This window comes from Halichondria panicea, chromosome 17 (genome assembly GCF_963675165.1).
Source record: "Halichondria panicea chromosome 17, odHalPani1.1, whole genome shotgun sequence".
NCBI lineage: Eukaryota > Metazoa > Porifera > Demospongiae > Suberitida > Halichondriidae > Halichondria > Halichondria panicea.
In genome coordinates, this window is record NC_087393.1 from 1,864,187 (window position 1) to 1,884,632 (window position 20,446).

Sequence of the window (20,446 nt, forward strand, 5' to 3'; positions counted from 1 at the left end):
AGATAAAGATCGTTAACCGTACATGTGATATTTTCCACCTAATGAGGGCGTGGTGAGAAACTAGCTTCCACCATTGCATGTGCAGAGCTCATGTTGAAGCAATTGAACTGTAACTAACTGTTTGTTAAAGAGCAGAGCATAACTCAAACTAAACTCGAACAAACATGGCAGAGGAGCAAGCACAAACTGAAGTGAAGCAGCAAGAAGATAGTGAAGAGCAGGTAGTTACTCCATGGGTGGCTCATGCAGGAGAAGGACAGACTGGAATTGACTATGAAAAACTTATCAGTAAGCGAGGATTGTGTGCTACCTTAACTGTTGTGTGGCAGATTATTGTACGCATTGCATGTATGCAGGAGTGTGGAGTATATCGTTTCAAATGTACATGCATGTACATGTATATATGCATGCAGGGCAATTTGGAAGTCAAAGAATTGATGGTGACATGATGCAAAGGATTGAGTCTGTAACTGGCCAAAAGCCTCATCACTTTCTGAGGAGAGGGATTTTCTTCTCACACAGGTTAAAGATAATTATATCTACTGAATAATCAGTTCAAGCGTCTTTGTTCCTTTTGCTTTGCACACAGAGATTTGGCTGGAACTCTGGATGCGTACTCTAGTAACAAGCCATTCTACCTCTATACAGGACGAGGACCATCTTCTGAGTCCATGCATTTGGGACATCTCATTCCTTTCATGTTCACCAAGTATGACACAAATTACACCAATCATCTTACAATCTTAATTTCTGCAGGTACCTCCAGGATGTGTTTGACGTGCCGCTTGTGGTCCAAATGACGGACGATGAGAAGTTTCTCTGGAAGGACCTCACTGTGGAGGAGGCTCATCGTCTGGCATTTGAGAATGCCAAGGACATTATAGCCTGTGGGTTTGACATTGAGAAAACTTTCATTTTCTCAGACATTGACTACTTGAGGTGAGATCAACAAAAAAGTATTTCTAAAAATTGAACACTCTTTTCTTTGCAGCACTGAGCCAAGCTTTTACAAGAACATCCTTCGAGCACAAAAGTGTGTGACTGTAAACCAGGCAAAGGGAATCTTTGGTTTCCAGGACTCCGATTGCATTGGAAAGATTAGCTTCCCTGCAGTCCAAGCTGTACCTTCATTCAGCACCACTTTCCCAAAGATCTTTGGGGAGAGCAAAGACGTACAGTGTCTAATTCCTTGTGCAATTGATCAGGTGGATACCATATTAATTATTATCTTGCTACTGTATCATTATAATTATTTGCACACTCATGCAGGATCCATACTTTAGGATGACTCGTGATATAGCTCCTCGTCTTGGCTTCCACAAGCCAGCAATCATTCACTCCTCATTCTTTCCTGCGCTGCAAGGGCCCCAGTCAAAAATGAGCGCATCTGATCCCACCTCCTCCATCTTTTTGACTGATACTATGGACCAAATAAAGAACAAGGTATACCGTGCATATTATAATTATATAAGGTTGCTGTTTTGGCAGATCAACAAGTATGCTTTCTCTGGAGGACGGGACACAAAGGAGGAACATGAAGAATTTGGGGGGAACACAGAACTTGACATCTCCTACCAGTACCTCACATTTTTCCTCGAAGATGATGAGAAGTTGACTCATATCAAGAAGGTATATATTGTGCATGCATCTTTCTAACAAGTAAATGCATGATTGCACACCAGCCCCATGCACCCTGTATATTGATTATATAGGAGTATGAGAGTGGTCGTATGTTGACGGGAGAGTTAAAGAAAGAGCTGATTTCAGTACTCCAAGCTCTGGTAAGTAAGCATCAGGAGAGGAGGAAGAAAGTCACTGATGATATCGTCAAGACTTTCATGAGCTATCGACCACTGACATTTAGAGCAGCAGAGTGACTTGAACAATTTATTCTCAACTTATATATAGAATAGATTAGCATGATAAGAGTGATGACAATTATTATTACATAATTATAGTGGCTATGCATATTATATATACAGTTGTTCGAATGCATGGATTTATATGATTAAAAATGAAGTGAACAGCCAGTAAGAAACAAGTGTTGACCCCAAGTCCGAGATGAATTTCTGGCTTTGCATACATATACTGGTATAAATTATAGTCATGATAATAGACTGCATGAGCCACATGATTTTTGTTGAAAGATCGATTAAATATATTATTACGATTGTATAATATGCATGGGAATGTGCATGTTGACATATGATTATTAATTAATGTCCATAGGGCAATGATAATCATGCATGCCATTTGTGAGATCACTTACACTAATTATCTGCATGGGGACCAACCCAGGGACAATCCCAGGGACAATCCCAGGGAAAGCTTTCAATTGTGCCACATTTGCAATTTAGTACTATACACAGCTTGTTTATAATTATATTGATAGCATATTGAAAATGACCTTGTGTAAATATAATATTATTATATAACTGTATATGCATGTGACTTCTGTGCATCAATGTTGTTATGTAAATTAAGTGTGTATTGTGGTTAAAGGTCTCAAGTGCTTTTTGTGATTGTTTTAATTATGTGTTGTTTGTACTGCCATGATCGAGTTTACTAAGACAAAATCGCACAACATAGTTAGAGTCTGAACCAGCCAGTTAGCAATCAGAATCAGCAACAACATTGTGTAAGAATATTAACAATTATACATGTATTATGATAGCTAGACTCTCTGTCTGTTAAAAAGCGAATTTGGAATGTATGTGACCCTATATATAGAAATATGCTGACATGTAGAGATGCATGGCTCCAATTACAAGTCAAAGTGCAGCTATAATCAATTGTCACTATTAATCATATTATGTATACTGCACCAGAAATTAGTTTTCCTATGTGCCAGAGATCAGCACGTGAATATAAATACAACTTGCATATGTGTATATGCATGTACATGCAATCGTCATGGCGGATAGCAAATGACTTAGTATACTATGAACGTTTATTGTGCAAGGTGTATATATAATTATGCCTTGTGATTTAGCTAATTTTCTGATTATTTATTTTATTATACCGCGTAATTATAGCGCTTTATTTTGTAAAACTAAAATTTCACGGTTTTCACGGATTGACCTCAAATCTCAAAATTTGGGATTCATTATTTACTTCCGGTATTGTATACTATAGAGGTGTAGTCATTTGAACCTCTCTCTATATATATATAATTATATCCTCAAAAATAAAATCCGCGCGAAATCTATATAATTATTTTGAGCAATCCGCTAAATTTAAAATAAGATGCTATATATGTGCACGGTATGTATAGCTTATTTTAAAATCACAATCTACCCGACAATTATTTTTCAGCCACTTGAAACTACAAAAATTATTGCAATAAAAATTAGCAGCAAAATACACACGGAAATTAACAACAAACAGGCTAATAAGTTATTTTGGTAGTGGTATCTTCATTGAGACTGTGCTGTCTTTAACTTGCTTCAGAAAAGTCTCTACTGGAGTACCTCCGGTTCCAGTGAAAGCCAAAGCCTTCATTGGTGTACCAACAGCCTCATTCGGAGGGTCCACTGGAGTACCTTCTGTTCCGTTAGCCCCTGGAGCCTCGAAACTACGTTTCTCGCTTGGTCTAATGATGTAGGTATTAATGAGGTTGATATGACCATGTCGAAACTCATAGAGAGCATCCACAATACGGTTGTACTGTTGTATAAGCTCAACATTTCGAGATTGTATAATGTGCTCTCTCAAGGATGGTTGGGTGTCAATAGCAACGAGAAAGTCTCGGTGTTTCTTTGGTTGATACTCACGCATCTTCCTCATGAATGTTGGATCCTCCTCAGGTCCAGGGTGCTTGGCTCCTAGCAATGCATCGAACGAGGGAATGCTGGTTGTTTGAGCGGCAGATCCTCCGTTGTAGCTACGAGGTTTGCTGTCCACCCCTTCATAAATGATTCCATCGGGCAATGCTTCTTTAAAACCCTTTGTACCAGCAAGAAAAGGACGAATATCATTATAGAACACCTTAGCTCTACAGTGTTTGTACATCTCTGTCAATGTTTTTCGCATGCTGCAAATTGATTTTTCCACCTTTTCAAGTTCATTTTTCAGTTCGCCATTATGCTGCATTTTCATTGCCTCGAAAGCATCTTCTATAGCCTTCAGCCCAGGAACAGCAGCAAGCTCAACAAGCACGTGAACCATGTAGAACCATGATTCATCTTTCGTTCCTGTGAAGGTGGAAACAGCCACCAAATTGTCAGCAGTCATTCCTCCTTTAGGATCTCGCAGACTGTAGTTGTAGAGTACAACAGATGCATACGTAGCCACTGGTTTCAACGTAATATGCTCAGACACAGCATACCAAGGTACGGCCAGTTTCTTTGGAAGGGTGTCAATGACTCCAGTTTCACCCTCTGCCCAGATGTAGGATTGACTTAAGAATGTTAATAAGACGTAAGCTCTTTGCCATTCCTCCTCAGACTCTAGAGTTTCTTTGTTGAATTGTCTCTCTGGTAATGCATCGATCTTTGCTCGGAGTTGCTTGTTCTCGATGAGCGCTGGAATCTTGGTGCAAGTGTCTTCCCAAGATGAAAAATACTCTCCTGGCAGTTTTCTGAGAGGTGGTTTAGTTGCAACAAAGCCAGTTGTCTCTGAAATGTCAAAATCACTTAGTTTGAGCTGTTGAGTCATCTTTAAAGTTTTTTTTTAGTTTAGTAATGATATGTTGTTCAGCTTTATATAGTTCAGTTTGCCAACTCCACAGAAGTGCAGTCTCTGTGAATAACACTCACATCAAGGAGGTGGGAAATTTCCAACGCGCATGCGCCGGCTAAACTATTACAATTGGAGTTAATGATCTTTACCTGTTAAATACATATAAAAACTGAGGACAACAGTGATCTGATCTATGGTGTAATAATATGCTAGTAGTTTTCAGCAAGCATGTCAATGTCAGCTGACACAACTGGCTGCACGCAGTCAGCCTCTCTAAACCTGAAAAGAGCCAGAGAGAAAGCCAAGGGGAGGGGGGCATATAAACCCTGGATTTAAGGACAACAAGTCCACATGCACTGTTAGTGTTACTATAGACAAGAACACATTTCATGAATTTAGCTCGAGCCTAAAAATTAGAGGTGAAATGTGTTTATTCACTTGTATGTAGTCCGTATATTCTTCATTGTGCATGTATATGTGGTTATGTGCTGAAGTTTATGCATTATAATAATCGTGATAATGCATGCTGTATGGTGTATGCTTGGAAAATTCATATCTCTACTACAGTGTAAATCAATCACCTCTCACTAATCTCATTTGAGCTAGCTACACTATATATACAGCATGCACTATAAAGATAATACTTGTGTGCATTATATGGATGTTGATAGTATAACTAGACACTAATTATCAACATAGTTATGCTATGTTGAAAACAAAACTACACAAATCTTTGTTGTCTCTGGAACCAGATGTTTAATGTTATAGGTTATTTATAATTATTGCTTTTCCGTTTTTGTGCTTATATAGATCTATACATAACACACACATGCATGGAAGGCATCACATTTGTTATGGTAACACATTTATTTAGTTATGGTAACTCTCATGGCGCTACCTATTCTAACACCTGATTTGACCTGAACCAGCCAAGTGCATGTGAAGGATGCTGCGTGGATTTGTAACTTAATGTGATAAACATGACCTAAACTCACAGCTGTTTACAGTACTAGATCTACCCCATGAACTTTAACTTATAACTTAAATATACATCTACAGGAGCGTAGCCAGGATTTTTTGGAAGAGGGGCAAAACTTATCAGCCGCGCAGCGCCGAAATTTTGACTGGAAGCCACGCCTCTTAATTATGACATCATAATTGACTTCTCTATTAGTTGGGTGTGGCCTAATGTTATTGAAGCTAGTTTAGGCCACTCCAAGTGATACTCTGGTTTCTGGTCCACCGCCCGCATCAGATTTTATTCTTGGATTTCTATCTCATTATTGGATTTCTATCTCATTATTTCTACTACGCATGCGCAGAATGGTCCATGTGGTACAAAATAGTGTGATAATGATATTCATTTGCAAAATAATGAGGTGAAATTGATAATGACATAATGAGAAAAGCCGCCCGCCCGCATGCAATTAGAAAAACTTCAGGACCAGAAACCAGAGTGTCACTTGGAGTGGCCTTAGCAAAGAACAAGAACTGTCTATAGATTTAGACCAGAATAGCTCACAGTTTAGAGACTAAATCGTTTTGCTTGCCTACTAGCTAGCTAACTGCAGCAAGATTCCGAAGAAAGGGAGTGCTCAGCAAGATAATCAGATACAATAACTTGAGCAGAGTAGTAGAGATCCAGAAAAAGGGGGGGCATTTGCCCCTTTTACCACCCCCTGGCTACGCCACTGATCTAGAATGTTCTAAATCTTGGTTAATTTACTGTATAATGATGCTTTTCTTATCCAGTTTATTAGCGAAACCTTTCGTATAATTATATCTACAATGTTCTCCTGAGAGTCTTGAGCCTCGCTCCCCTAGGAGTCGACCTAGCGTTCAATTGGAGACGGATCGGCCTGGGAACGAGGCTAGATATTTATCATGCGAATAGTCTTAACGGCGGTAAGCATTCGCTCATGCACAACGGCACTACACAATGGAAATAAATAATTATAATATGTACATGTATTCACTAATGATAATTTAACTAGTAGTCTAAAATACTGGTAGTGGTATCTTTATTGACTCAGTACTATCTTTAACTTGTTTCAGGAATGTTTCCACTGGAGTCCCACCAGCTCCAGTAAATGCCAAGGCCTTCACTGGTATACCAACAGCCGTCTCATCTTTACCAGGGTCCACCGAAGTACCATGCGTTCCAGTAGCCTCTGTGGCCCTACATTTCCTGCTCTGTTCAATGATATAAATATCAATAAGTCGCATGTGGCTGCGTCGAAACTTTATAAGAGATTCCAGTGCAGAATTGTATTTTTTGATCAATTCAGAATTTTGAGATTTTTTTATGTACTCTCTCAACGATGGTTGGGTATCAATAGCAACGAGAAAGTCTCGGTGTTTCCTTGGTTGATACTCACGCATCTTCCTCATGAATGTTGGATCTTTTTCAGGCCCAGGGTGCTTGGCTCCTAGCAATGCATCAAACGAGGGAATGCTACTTGATTGAGCAGCCGACCCTCCATTGTAAAAATGAGGTTTGTTGTCCACACCTTCGTAAATTACTCCATTAGGAAATGCAGGGTTACCCTGTGCACCAGAAAGAAAATGACGAACCTTGCAATAGTACACTTCTGCATCACATTTGTTGTACATATTTTGCAAAGTTTTCCGCATATTGTCAATTGCCTTTTCAATTTTTTGAAGCTCATTTTTCAGTTTTTCATTTTTCTGCATTTTCATTGCCTCGAAAGCACCTTCTATAGCCTTCAGCCCAGAAACAGCAGCAAGCTCAACAAGCACATGAACCATGTAGAACCATGATTCATCTTTTGTTCCTGTAAAGGTAGAAACAGCCACCAAATTGTCAGCAGTCATTCCTCCTTTAGGATCTCGCAGACTGTAGTTGTAGAGTATAACAGATGCATATGTAGCAACTGGTTTCATCGCAAGATGCTCAGACACAGCATACCAAGGTACAGCCAGTTTTTTTGGAAGGGTGTCAATGACTCCAGCTTCACCCTCTGCCCAGATGTAGGATTGACTCAAGAACGTTAATAAGACGTAAGCTCTTTTCCATTCCTCCTCAGACTCTAGGGTTTCTTTATTGAACTGTCTCTCTGGTAATGCATCGATCTTTGCTCGGAGTTCCTTGTTCTCGATGAGCGCTGGAATCTTGGTGCAAGTGTCTTCCCAAGATGAGAAATACTCTCCTGGCAGTTTTCTGAGAGGTGGTTTAGTTGCAACAAAGCCAGTTGTCTCGGAGACATCAAAATCACTTAGTTTCACTTGTTTAGTCATTTTGAAGGTATAATTATAACAGTATAAAAATTATCTGTTCGGCTGATTTATATAGAAGTGTCAACTGGAGCATACATGCATTCTCTGTAATTATCCCATGATCTACGTACCCGATCTGTGATCTAATACGGAAGTTCCTCCTGAGATTGAATAGGATGATGTATAGGAAGTTCAGGGTGCGCCGCAGTTCAGGGTGCGCATGCGCGCACCCTGAACTTCCAAACCCCAACTCAGCATACTGCGGTTTTCAGAGTTCTGCATCTCCAATGTCTAGAGCGGAAGTACCTGTCACGTGAACCGTTACGTAACAAGATTGAAGTCTAGCTTCATTCTAAACCGATTTTTTTCCAATACATGATTTGGGAGAAAATCAACCTTGGAAATAGCCTAGCCTTTGCAAGCCTTTTGCATCACCACTGAAGCTATCCTTGAGATTGTAAGCACTTCCAATAGTTTTGTGAGCTACTATTAGTAACACAGGACTGGATGTCTGGAGCTAAGAGAGAGAGATTCTACTGTCTATATAACTCATCACTGACATCAGCTTGCAGCAACACAAAATGAGTAGGCAGACCGGGGTAGTCACTTCAACCAGTTCCTTATATAATACTGAGAAGCTACACTCTTATTTCAGACTTCTCTGGATAACTAGTAATGAATAATTTTGTCTGTAAATGAAAACTCATGTAAAAAAACTTGCCTGACTCAGCAATATTGTGCTCCCGTGATGTTGTCCAACCTTAAATGTTTGGGAATATCACGTGACCAGTGACTTCCGCTCTAGACATTGGAGAAAGAACTCTGAAAACCGCAGTAATCATAGATGATACAGTACTAAAATACGTATTTTAATCGGCCTGGATTCGAGGCTACCTCATCACTTGCTGCAGTTCAACACTGTAGAATGTTTGAATATAGGCTGGACACTTGTGTCTTAGCTAAATATGTTTCAGAGCCGAGAATGCTCAGCTTCATTGCATTCGCATCACTAATTTACAAAAGCGTTATACGTTCTGATCAACCTCCCATCTCTACATGTAGCTGTCCGCTTCAGCTGCCATCTTATTGTCTATGTTACATATCATGCGGTGTCGTTATGGAATGTTTTTTAGTTGGACTGATTTCCTCCGTGTCCAGGCCCCAGGGTCACTGATACTGGTTATTGTGAAACTGCCTGACCTGCCCGATTTCTCTTCTACATGTATTGAACATGTATGTGTACTTAGTATTGCGTTTTATCTTTCAAACGTGACTGACTGATAAGTTAGCTGCAAATCAATATTGGGTTACCATCTCATTTTTAGGTCTTTGAATTTCCAGTGATGAGTGAGATTACCACCCTCATGCACATGATGCCCCTGCATGGAGTGTCTAGATGCCAAACCCGTTGTTTCTAGGATAGTGCCTTATATGACAAATGGGAGCGTACTGCATGGAGTGTTTGAAGAAGGAGAGAAGTGGTCTAAATACTGACCCAAAACTGCAGCAAAGAAAAGGTTAATTATAACTATATCACATAATTAATTTCTTCGAAAGCAATTTTGGTGAGCGAATTTTTCTACCATTTTTTTTATAGCAGGTAATTTTCGTGGGGTAAAAAATTCGCTTAACTCGTATAAACGGTGATTTTCATGAGTAAATATTTCGTGGAGGTCAGCTTGCCTACGAAAATAACGAATATTTACCCTACGACTGCTATATACGGTATGCACACAGGGTAGGTACAGGCAGTAAGGATGAGAATGTGTCACAAGATTGCCCTAATTGGCAAGAAAAATAGGTGCTTGTACGCACTTTCACAAGTACATTTATGTTTATAAAAAATTATACGTAATGGAATTTGTAAATTCAATATAAGATGGGTGAAAAATCACAGTTCATCCCAGACGTAAAATGCTGATGGCTCTAACCTTTATTACGTATTGTAGTGATGCAGAGATGCTGGCTCAAGAATTCTGAATAAAGGCCATGCTTCACTGACCTATCTTGTCTTCAATAATGGATGGCATCTCTCTTCTGTGTCTGACTACGCTGAACATGAAGCTGCCTCATTATAGCCAAAACCTCACAGGTAACCAATTGTGGTAAACCGTAACTATGCTGTTGGTTACACTGTATTATAATTATGTATACGAATCTCTAATAATTAACGAGGCATGCAGTCACCCAATATACCCGTATCATGTGTTTTAACCTGTGTGGATACGGCAACTCAAGCGACTAGAACTGGCCAACTGACTATTGATCGTTTGCCAACCTCCATCCTTCAGGTGGGGCACCGGAGCAGCAACAGGTGTTCTTAGCACGCTAACATTGGGATGTGTGCCCTCCTTGACTGAAACCTCACTGAAGCTTCCTGTTAGTGACCAAATAATAGCCTAGGTTCATAGTTAAACGGACATAATAGGGTTTGAGGTTAATAATGTGTGGGAGGGGGGGGATTTGTTACGATGAAATGATGTTAGTATGTTGGTCCTTCCAGTCCCTGCAATGTGCTTAAATTGTCTGGCCCCTTTAGCTTTGGAAGGGTAACTGAGGTGCATTCACGGATTAGGATTATTTTCCAACGTGTCAGACCAGTCAATCTATTAGCCAAACTTAACCTGTCCAGAAAAAAGTATAATCACACATCAGTAAAACGAATCAAAAACGTTAACACACACATACAAATGAGCATATAAATAGATCCATATAGCACATATTTATTATTATAATTATGTTCAAAACTTATAGCCTCTTTTTCTGTGCTTTAGCTGGTAAATCCTCCAACAAACACTCACGAAGACTACTAGCAGGATGTATTTCAACACTAGAATGAGTTATGACATTATTTCTGATACTGAGAGACATCTCAATTGGATCTTTATTAAGATTTTCCTTTGAGCAACAGTAGCGAGGATTTTCAAACCACTCCGTCATTTCTTGAAGCTTGCCACTAATCCATTCTATAACCTTTGTGTACGGTTTGTTTGAGCACTGGAATCTCTTCAACACACAGTGAGTGAAAAAAAAAGCAAGCATGATTGAGAAGATGTATATAAAGATGAGCATAAAAGTCATTGTATGAAATTCTTTGGTTAAGGGTATATCGAAGAGCTGTATTGCAGCTATTGAAAATAGGGTGAGGTTTAACATCAGAAAAGTATCCACAATGTTTCGACTTGCATTGGCAAAGGGTTTCAAATATGCTTGCAAAAGTGTTATGGAAGTTATACAGAAAGACATAATAACAAGCTGCATTTTGTTCACCCCAAGAGCTGAGATGGCGTATATCAATACACGGAAAAGAAGACGAAAGCTGACCCAAAATGTTCTATTAGGAGCGAAGGGAGCAATGAAGGCATGAATAACCGGTTTATAATTCTTTACGTATGGCACTTGGTAAGAAATCTTGGGAACTAATAAAATAATTGGCAAGGGAAGTAGAACCACAAGCAGTATTAAACTTACGGCAACTAGAACTCCATGAATTTCATGGCCATATATGACATTTGGGTCGCGTCCCCATCGAATGATTTGCTCCTCTTGCTGGTTGATTGTTATCGGAACAAATGCAAGAATGGCTACACACGTTTCCGTTACACTAGCATAAAAAATATAGAGGAGGGTTGCAAAAATATGAGTGATACGTATTTTGCAGTAGAAGTTTGAGACTCTTTCGTACGTGACATACTTTCCAAACAGAGCAAAGGCGACAAAAATGACCATCAGATACAAGGGGAAAATTAGATTCAAACCAACCAGATCAAGTTCAGTCATTCCTTCGTAAAAACACGACTTGACTCCTAAGTTCAGATTCAAGAAAGAGATTAAAGCAAGAGGTGGTCTACCTCTAACTTCCATGACTGGAAGAAACATCGATGTGTACACACTGAATATATTTGCATAAAAGATGAAGCCATTGACAAAACCATCAGTAATTGTCACATTAAACAAAGCAAGAATAACAAAAAGGATGATTCCCAAAGCAGCAAACAGAACAATCAAGGCCAAGTAATCATTGTTGGTACAGAGTTCACATTCTGTTCCTCCTAATACACGACTGTAGTTGTTAGCACACCCCCCACACAGCAGACCAGAGCGATGGTTCCTGCACTGGGTATCAGGCTTCGATAAAAACACTATTGGTACCGAGGTATGACCTTTACAAAAATTTCGAATGCAAGGTGCCTGTATATAAAACCCTCTTTCGTCAATCCCTATCCAATTATCTACTTCAAAAGATATGCTACGATTTGTGTTGCACATGACGCCATTCAAGTACAATGAAATATCACACTGGCAACTCATTGTCGTTTCATTGTATGTAAACCCAGCAGAGCAGTTTCTCAAAGTCACAAATACAGTGAATGTAGCCACCAATGATACCTCGTTCGAAGTGAGGCTAACGCTATACTGCCCTCCCACACTTCCATTCACACGGATAAAAACATTACTGAATGCTTCCTCTCCTCCAGAAAGTAGTCGTCTGTTGCTAGCGCCAATTGTCGCCGATGCTGCACTATCATTTATCTGAGAGAATATCGTAAGAGGTACAGGTTTGCTTAATCTATCGTAGGCACTCAGGGGTATTACAAATGGTTGTCCTGGCTCAACAATCACATTAACCAATATGATTGGTGAAGAGGAATTTTCTTCTGGTGTTGTAGTTAGCAACAGTGGAAAAGTGTTGATTGTTACATTATCATCTGGTTCTAATGGTGGATCGTAAACTACAGGTAATTCTTGTGGATTCAGGTGACTAATACTGGAGCAGTTTATGTCGGTGATGTTTAGGATACTGATACTTTCATTTGCTCTCCAAGGACAATCAAAAAGGTTTGAACCAAATATTGCTTTACCTAACGGAGCAACATTTCTTAAAAATTTTATTATGTGCCTGTTGTTAGGTATTGAACAGCTATTGTCTACATTACAGTTAACGTCAACTTTTTCAAAAAACAACCAGCAATCGTAATCACTCGAGCGAATAGTCCTGAAATCAACATATATTGCCCCACCTACTACAATGGCACTATTGTTTTCAAACACCAGTTCTGTTTGGTTGATAAAAACAACGTACGACTCTCTCTCCAAATGTAAGCCACCACCATTAACTCCACTATTGTGAGAGAAGAGAACATATCCAGACATCGCCAAAATAGCACTTCTAGTAGACAAAGCCGTCATGTCGTTTTGAGTGAAAGTATTATTACCAATAAAATGCACTCGTACGTTGCTGATTTCTGCTGCAGAATAAGTTTCAAACTGAGTTGTTGTTGTCCCAAAAGAAGTCAACAGTGGTTGATTGCCTTCAATGAGAATCGAATCGATGATTATGCTTAGTCGTGATTCAAAAGCACTATAACTTAGTTCAGTTATAAACAGTCCGCTACCAAAGTTTCCACTATTGTTCCGAAATACACAGTCTTTTATTGTAATCAAATCATCTGTATATACAGTTGCGGTTGTAAACGAGAAAATCAGCAGACCACTTCCTGACAAAGCTATGTTGTGAACAAAAGAACAGTTCTCTATTTGCACTTTGCTTGAGTCTATAACAGAAATGACTGGATCAAATCGAAAAAGATCGAAATCTGTTGGAATTGGTACAAAAAAAGCAATACTGAGAGCACCAAACGGATCTAAACCATTGTTAGGAAATGTTCTGCCACCTCTGTAAAATAGACCACCATTTTTGCGAAATATGCAGTTTTGAATAATAATGTTGCTCCTTTGTGTTATATTGTACAAGAGAACATTCATACCTGCATTATGATACAAGGCTGAATTGTTGATAACCGTGCAGCGGTCAAATCGAGTATTGACCCCATACCTTGCTTGTCCGAGAGATACACTCACACCTCCTGATCCTGCTATACTTGTGTTCAGAGCAAATGTCGAGCCTAACGTTCTTGACAATTTGTTGTATAGAACCGTGAAGGGGTCTCGTCTGCAGTTGTAATTGTTCATTATGTTCCCATTTTCAAACGTAAAGGTTGAGTTTTCAGCTTGGATATTTTTTGACTCCTCTATGTAGTCAAGGTAGAGCAAGAAGAGACCTCCCCCAGAGCCGCCAGTAGAGAGTGTTACTCTGAAATTGCATACTGAATTGTTGGAGGGATAGTTTGAAATAAAGTCAACATTTGAAAATCTCGAATATCCAACGATGTTAATTCCAACCAATCCAAAACCTTCGTTCTCTTGAATGACAGTGTTCTCCATCACCAAATTCTGAATGTCTACAAGCATTATACCAGTTGAAAATTGGAATAATGGTGGAAAACACGCAGCTACAGAAAGTTTAACTGAAACGAAAAGAGTTGAAACACGATCGAATCCTGTGAAGCCACAATTCTGAATAACTACTCCAGTGATAGTCAGCCTCTGGATGTTCACGAAAATCAGTCCAAAAGAATCATCACACTCTATGATCACATCCGAACTATTGCCTAGGTCACCAACAATGCTCAAATCAGTTTTTCCAGAAACATTATAGCTACTTCTTACAGTGTGTGTCCCTGGCTCTAACTGTAGAGTAGAATTGGAACGTATATTCTGCAAAGCCATATCCAATGTCTGACAAGATTTACTGCAGTTCCTATCAGCAGTGACAGAGATCATGTGAGCATTGGAGAACACAGAGCACAGTGTGAGGGTGGCGAGGACAAAGAGTCTGAGAGTGGCTCTTTCTTTGAGCATTTTGTTAGCAGTGTAGAAGTTCTGGCATGTCGAGCTGCACGTTAAAAAGTGAACAATATTGACCATAATTATTAGGTTTAGTAGCCTTAGCCTAAAAACACATTGTGATGGTATACAGCTCACCTATATCATTACGTTTTCAAGCCACAATCTTTAGAACTTGATTGTCACTGCTGTCCAGTATTTAGATACAGTACAGTCTGTCTATGTACTTCATGTGTAACAATGAAATTACCATTTAGGCATCTTGTGTGACAATACTAGAATCAGAACATAAGGTATAAGGCAAAAGCATTGTTCCTAGACACATTGTCTTGCCATACATGCAGTTAAATGATATGAACACACATGCACTGACACCAATATAACAATTTTAACTATTAGAATCCAAGGTATAATTATAGTCTCTTTTTTGTAGAAGTTTATAGCATGCATGTGCAGTATAGGCACAATGTGGTGGACTTGCAAAGCCTATAGAATTGACACTAGCAGGGAAGCATGCATATGCAAGGCTCCCGCGAGGCGCATGCTTTCGCCATATTGTAGGTATTGTCGGTGCGCTCATGCTCAGTGTCCCATGCACTTTTCATAGTTTGTTTAATTGAATACTGTATAACACACAACTCTACGCTAACACATTAAAAATGATATATATATATATATATATATAATTATATAGCCACACAGAGATCAACACAGTTTTATATCTGCAAGCAGGTCAAAAAGAACTCTCATCAGCTCCTGTCCCTGTGGTATAGTTAGTGCTTCTGGGCGTAGTTGTCCCACTCTGTGCAGTACTGTTTGGTATAGTGCTCTTCGGCTTTGCACGCACTGGTAGATCCTCCAACAAAGACTCACGAAACCGGGTAGCAGGAAATATTTCACAACTAGTGTGAGTTATAGCATTATTCATGACACTGGGAAACACTTCATTTGAATTCTCCTTGGCAGGTTCATCCTTTGAAAAACTGCAGTGTGGATTCTCAAACCAGTCAGCCATTTCGTTCATCTTGGCAGCCATCCATTTCTGAACCTTTGTATACGGTTTGTTCGAGAACTGGAATCTCTTCAACACGTAGTGAGTTAAAATCAAAAGAAACATGATTGAGAAAATGTACATGAAGATGAACATGAATATCGTCACTTGATATTCTTGGGTTAAGGATTTATCAAAGAGCACTATCGCCGCTATTGAAAATAGGGTGAGGTTGAACATCAAAAAAGTATCGACAACATTTCGACTGGCATTAGCAAACGGTTTCAAATACGCTTGCAAAAGTGTCATGGAAGTTATACAGAAGGACATAATAATGAGCTGTATAGTACTCACTCCCAAAGCTGAGATGACGTATATTAATACACGGAAAAGAAGGCGAAAACTGACCCAAAACGTTCTATTAGGAGTGAAAGGAGCAATGAAGGCATCAATAACCGGTTTATACTTCCTTATGTATGGTATTCGATAGGAAATCTTTGGAACCAATAGAATAATTGGCAGGGGAAGTAGAACCACTAGCAAAAATACACTTACGGCAACTAGAACTCCATGAATTTCATGGCCATACATGACGTTTGGGTCACGTCCCCATCGAATAATTTGCTCTGCTTGCTGGTCGATAGTTATCGAAACAAATGCAAGAATGGCTACACACGTTTCCGTCACACTAGCATAGAAAATATAGAGGAGTGTTGCAAAAATATGAGTGATATGTATTTTGTAGTAGAAGTTTGAGACTTTTTCATACGTGACATACTTTCCAAACAGAGCAACGGCGACAAGAATGACCATCAAATACAAGGGGAAAATTAGATTCAAACCAACCAGATCAAGTTCAGTCATTCCTTTGTAAAAACACGACTTGATTCCTAAGTTCAGATTCAAGAAAGAGATTACAGCAAGAGGTGGTCCACCTCTAACTTCCGTGACTGAAAGAAACGTCGATGTGTACACACTGAATATATTTGCATAAAAGATGAAGCCATTGACAAAACCATCAGTAATTGTCACATTAAACAAAGCAAGGATAACAAAAAGGATGATTCCCAAAGCAGCAAACAGAACAATCAAGGCCAAGTAATCATTGTTGGTACAGAGTTCACATTCTGTTCCTCCTAATACACGACTGTAGTTGTTAGCACACCCCCCACACAGCAGACCAGAGCGATGGTTCCTGCACTGGGTATCAGGCTCTGACAAGAGCACTACTGGTACTGAGGTACGAACTTCACAAAAATCTCGAATGCAAGGTGCCTGTATATAAAAGTTTCTTTCGTCAATCCCTATCCAATCATCTACTTCAAAAGATATGCTACGATTTGTGTTGCACATGACACCAGTCAAATACAAGGAAATTTCACATTCGCAACTCATTGTCGTTTCATTGTATATAAACCCAGCAGAACAGTTTTTCAAAGTCACGAATACAGTGAATGTAGCCACCAATGATACCTCATTCGAAGTGATGGTAACTCTGTACTGTCTATCCACACTTCCATTCACGCGGATCGAAATATTTCTGAACTTTTCTTCATCCCCTCCAGGAAGCAGTTCTCTGTTACTAACACCTATGGTAGCCGAAGCATCGTTATCATCTATCTGAGAAAATACAGTAAGAGGAACTGGTTGCCCTATTCTATCGTAAGCACTCAGAGGTATTATAAACTGTTGTCCAGGCTCAACAGTCACATTTTTATATGTGGTAGTTGGAGCAGAGGAATTTTGTTCAGGTGTTGTAGTTAGAAGCAGTGGAAAAGTATTGATTGTTACATTATTATCGATGGTAAATGGTGGATCGAAAAGTACAGGTAAATCTTGTGGATTCAAATTACTTATATTGGGGTAGCTTTCTATGTCGGTGATATTTATGATATTGATACTTTTATTCACTCTCCAAGGACAGTCAAAAAGGTTTGAACCATACACTGCTTCGCCAAATGGGGCTTTGTTTCCAAAATACTTTATTATAAATCTGTTATTAGGTGCTGGACAGCTATTAGATACTTCACAGTATATGTCAACATCTTCAATAAACAGCCAGCAATCGTAACTACTCGAGCGAATAGTCCTGAAATCAACATATATTGCCCCACCTACTACAATGGCACTATTGTTTTCAAACACCAGTTCTGTTTGGTTGATAAAAACAACGTACGACTCTCTCTCCAAATGTAAGCCGCCACCATTAACTCCACTATTGTGAGAGAAGATAACATATCCAGACATTGCCAAAACAGCACTTCTAGTAGACAAAGCCGTCATGTCATTTTGAGTGAAAGTATTATTACCAATAAAATGCACTCGTACATTGCTGATTTCTGTTGCAGAATAAGTTTCAAACTGAGTTGTTGTCCCAAAAGAACTCAACAGTGGCTGATTGCCTATGATGATAATCGAATCGATGATTATGCTTAGTCGTGATTCAAAAGCACTATAACTTAGTTCAGTTATGAACAGTCCGCTACCAAAGTTTCCAGTGTTGTTTCGAAATACGCAATCTTTTATCAAAATGACATCATTTGTGTATTGGTTTGCAGTTGTAAACGAGAAAATTAGTAGGCCACCTGCTGACAAAGCTATGTTATCAACAAAAGAACAGTTTTCTATTTGCACTCTGTTCGGGTCCAACTGAAATTGAAGAGAATTGTTTCGAGTAAGGCGGAAATCTGTTGGAATAGGTACGAAAAAAGCAATACCGAGAGCACCGAATGGATCTAAACCGTTGTCCGGAAAAAACGCCTGAGGATTGTATAATAGACCACCATTTTTTTGGAATATGCAGTTCTGAATGAAAACTTGGCTCCTTTGTGTTACATTGTATAAATAAACGTTCATACCTGCGTTCTGATATAAGGCTGAGTTATTGATAAATGTGCAGTGGTCAAATCGAGTATTGACTCCATACCTTGCTTGTCCGAGAGATACACTCACACCTCCTGATCCTGCTATACTTGTGTTCACAGCAAATTTTGAGTCTAGTGTTCTTGACAATCTGTTGTATAGAACCGTGAAGGGGTCTCGTCTGCAGTTGTAATTGTTCATTATGTTCCCATTCTCGATTGTAAGAGTTGAGTTTTCAGCTTGAAGATTTTTTGACTCCTCTATGTAATCGTGATAGAGCAAGAAGAGACCTCCCCCAGAGCCGCCAGTAGAGAGTGTTACTCTGAAATTGCATACTGAATTGTTGGACGGATAGTTTGAAATAAAGTCAACATTTGAAAATCTCGAATTTCCAATGATGTTAATTCCAACCAATCCAAAACCTTCGTTCTCTTGAATGACAGTGTTCTCCATCACCAAATCCTGAATGTCTACAAGCATTATACCAGAGGAAAATTGGAATAACGGCATAAAAAATATATCAATGGAGAGTTTAATTGAATCGAAAAGAGTTGAAACACGATCGAATCCTGTGAAGCCACAATTCTGAATAACTACTCCAGTGATGGTCAGCCTCTGGATGTTCACGAAAATCAGCCCAAAAGAATCATCACACATTATAACAACATCCAAACTATTACCTAGGTCACCAACAATGCTCAAATCAGTTATTTCTGAAACATTATAGCTACTTCTTACAGTGTGTGTCCCTGGTTCTAACTGTAGAGTAGAGTTGGAACGTATATTCTGCAAAGCCATATCCAATGTCCGACAAGATTCACTGCAGTTCCTATCAGCAGTGACAGAGATCATGTTAGCATTAGAGAAAACAGAGCACAGTGTGAGGGTGGCGAGGACTAACAGTCCGAAAGTAGCTCTTTCTTTAAGCAGCATTGAAGCTGCATAAATGAACAAAATCAAATGCTAAGTGTATAAGATTCATATAATTTTTATAGGAAAGCTCCATTATCATGTATAACTCACCTAGAATAAGTAATAACTACAATACCAAATTAAATCTCCATTATCATTTATAACTCACCTAGAATAAGATGATGATCTAACTACATATATAGTAGCCACTAGCTCAGAGCTATAACAAGAGTTTAAACCTTCACAGCTGTCGGGTATTAGTTATAGCTAGTAGGGTACAATGAAACAATGGAATTGCCATGAACTTATCTTGTGTGAAAATCATGCATGACACAATGCAAGGCATATGAGGCATAGAGGTATTGTTCCTGAGCACAATGTTTCACCACTAATGTAGACCATGCTATAGCAACATGCATGGCATCATCATCAGCTAATAACTTGTCGTCAGGTTGGCTAATAAAAGTGTCGACATAATTCAGAGAAAGTAGTCCAAAGCAATGCAGTCGAAGGATGAAAAAACGTATATTGACCATATAGGTAGCTACTATTAATAGCAAGCAAACTAATTTTTATAACCACAATTAAGTTTTATAATTATGATAATTATAACAATTATTCATTATAAGTCCTAGCTGTAAACACTCGAGCTAGAGAGTAAATGGGCACAAAAAGTGGAGTACATAATTATGAAAGTAACTTCCGTATTAATGGTCACTAAATAATCTACTTGCTTTTGCTGTACTAGCAATTAATCATCAAGTTTTATTAATTGAATACCCACACCAGTAATTGATAGTTTAATAGGGTATTTTGGACAATTAGGGTTGATGCCTTCATTGCTCCTTTTGCTCCTAATAGAACATTTTGGGTCAGCTTTCGTCTTCTTGTCGATCCACCACATTTACGCTACATAAGAATGTAACAATCAATACCTTTCCACTGTTTCTATCTCATTAAAGCTGATGCAGTCTTGGTGGTTCATTATCTTGTATGCCTGGCAGCATGTCAGTAGTCTACGACGATCCTCAAGGGATAGCCAGGATAGTGAATAATCATCGTACGATTTGCTCCAGC

At 39.0% G+C, this 20,446-nt stretch overlaps 5 protein-coding genes across 6 annotated transcripts; 1 reads left to right on the forward strand and 4 right to left on the reverse strand.

Annotated features, from left to right (window-relative positions):
• The first annotated feature begins 58 nt into the window (after positions 1 to 58).
• Positions 59 to 2,019, forward strand: LOC135350795 (tryptophan--tRNA ligase, cytoplasmic-like). The gene is made up of 8 exons (XM_064549633.1): positions 59 to 288; positions 414 to 522; positions 590 to 709; positions 757 to 939; positions 992 to 1,205; positions 1,270 to 1,443; positions 1,489 to 1,629; positions 1,713 to 2,019. Exons 1-8 carry the CDS (start codon positions 165 to 167, stop codon positions 1,875 to 1,877), a joined length of 1,230 nt encoding a protein of 409 aa, XP_064405703.1. The 5' UTR covers positions 59 to 164; the 3' UTR covers positions 1,878 to 2,019.
• A 1,270-nt stretch (positions 2,020 to 3,289) lies between these two features.
• On the reverse strand, positions 3,290 to 4,739 carry LOC135350793 (indoleamine 2,3-dioxygenase 2-like). The gene has a single exon (XM_064549631.1). The coding sequence runs from the start codon at positions 4,654 to 4,656 to the stop codon at positions 3,397 to 3,399; it is 1,260 nt and encodes a 419-aa protein (XP_064405701.1). The 5' UTR covers positions 4,657 to 4,739; the 3' UTR covers positions 3,290 to 3,396.
• A 1,878-nt stretch (positions 4,740 to 6,617) lies between these two features.
• On the reverse strand, positions 6,618 to 8,012 carry LOC135350794 (indoleamine 2,3-dioxygenase 2-like). The gene has a single exon (XM_064549632.1). The coding sequence runs from the start codon at positions 7,936 to 7,938 to the stop codon at positions 6,679 to 6,681; it is 1,260 nt and encodes a 419-aa protein (XP_064405702.1). The 5' UTR covers positions 7,939 to 8,012; the 3' UTR covers positions 6,618 to 6,678.
• Positions 8,013 to 10,522: 2,510 nt separating this feature from the next.
• LOC135350765 (uncharacterized) lies at positions 10,523 to 14,904 on the reverse strand. 2 transcript variants are annotated; one of them, XM_064549597.1, is made up of 2 exons: positions 14,743 to 14,904; positions 10,523 to 14,653 (listed from the first exon to the last, which is right to left on the reverse strand). In XM_064549597.1, the coding sequence occupies exon 2, from the start codon at positions 14,617 to 14,619 to the stop codon at positions 10,666 to 10,668; it is 3,954 nt and encodes a 1,317-aa protein (XP_064405667.1). In that variant the 5' UTR covers positions 14,620 to 14,653; positions 14,743 to 14,904; the 3' UTR covers positions 10,523 to 10,665. The 2 variants fall into 2 exon arrangements, with proteins under 2 accessions (XP_064405667.1, XP_064405668.1); XM_064549598.1 differs by having other exon boundaries at positions 14,755 to 14,838.
• Positions 14,905 to 15,214: 310 nt separating this feature from the next.
• LOC135350763 (uncharacterized) lies at positions 15,215 to 19,693 on the reverse strand. The gene is made up of 2 exons (XM_064549594.1): positions 19,539 to 19,693; positions 15,215 to 19,395 (listed from the first exon to the last, which is right to left on the reverse strand). The coding sequence occupies exon 2, from the start codon at positions 19,388 to 19,390 to the stop codon at positions 15,338 to 15,340; it is 4,053 nt and encodes a 1,350-aa protein (XP_064405664.1). The 5' UTR covers positions 19,391 to 19,395; positions 19,539 to 19,693; the 3' UTR covers positions 15,215 to 15,337.
• Between the last annotated feature and the right edge of the window lie 753 nt (positions 19,694 to 20,446).

Bases quoted from the DNA above. Each gene is read 5' to 3' on its own strand.
- LOC135350793 (XM_064549631.1), bottom strand. From the start codon at position 4,656: ATGACTCAACAGCTCAAACTAAGTGATTTTGACATTTCAGAGACAACT.
- LOC135350794 (XM_064549632.1), bottom strand. From the start codon at position 7,938: ATGACTAAACAAGTGAAACTAAGTGATTTTGATGTCTCCGAGACAACT.
- LOC135350763 (XM_064549594.1), bottom strand. From the start codon at position 19,390: ATGCTGCTTAAAGAAAGAGCTACTTTCGGACTGTTAGTCCTCGCCACC.
- LOC135350795 (XM_064549633.1), top strand. From the start codon at position 165: ATGGCAGAGGAGCAAGCACAAACTGAAGTGAAGCAGCAAGAAGATAGT. The intron at 289-413 runs GTAAGCGAGGAT...ATATGCATGCAG, and splicing joins TGACTATGAAAAACTTATCA to GGCAATTTGGAAGTCAAAGA. The intron at 1,444-1,488 runs GTATACCGTGCA...CTGTTTTGGCAG, and splicing joins TGGACCAAATAAAGAACAAG to ATCAACAAGTATGCTTTCTC.
- LOC135350765 (XM_064549597.1), bottom strand. From the start codon at position 14,619: ATGCTCAAAGAAAGAGCCACTCTCAGACTCTTTGTCCTCGCCACCCTC.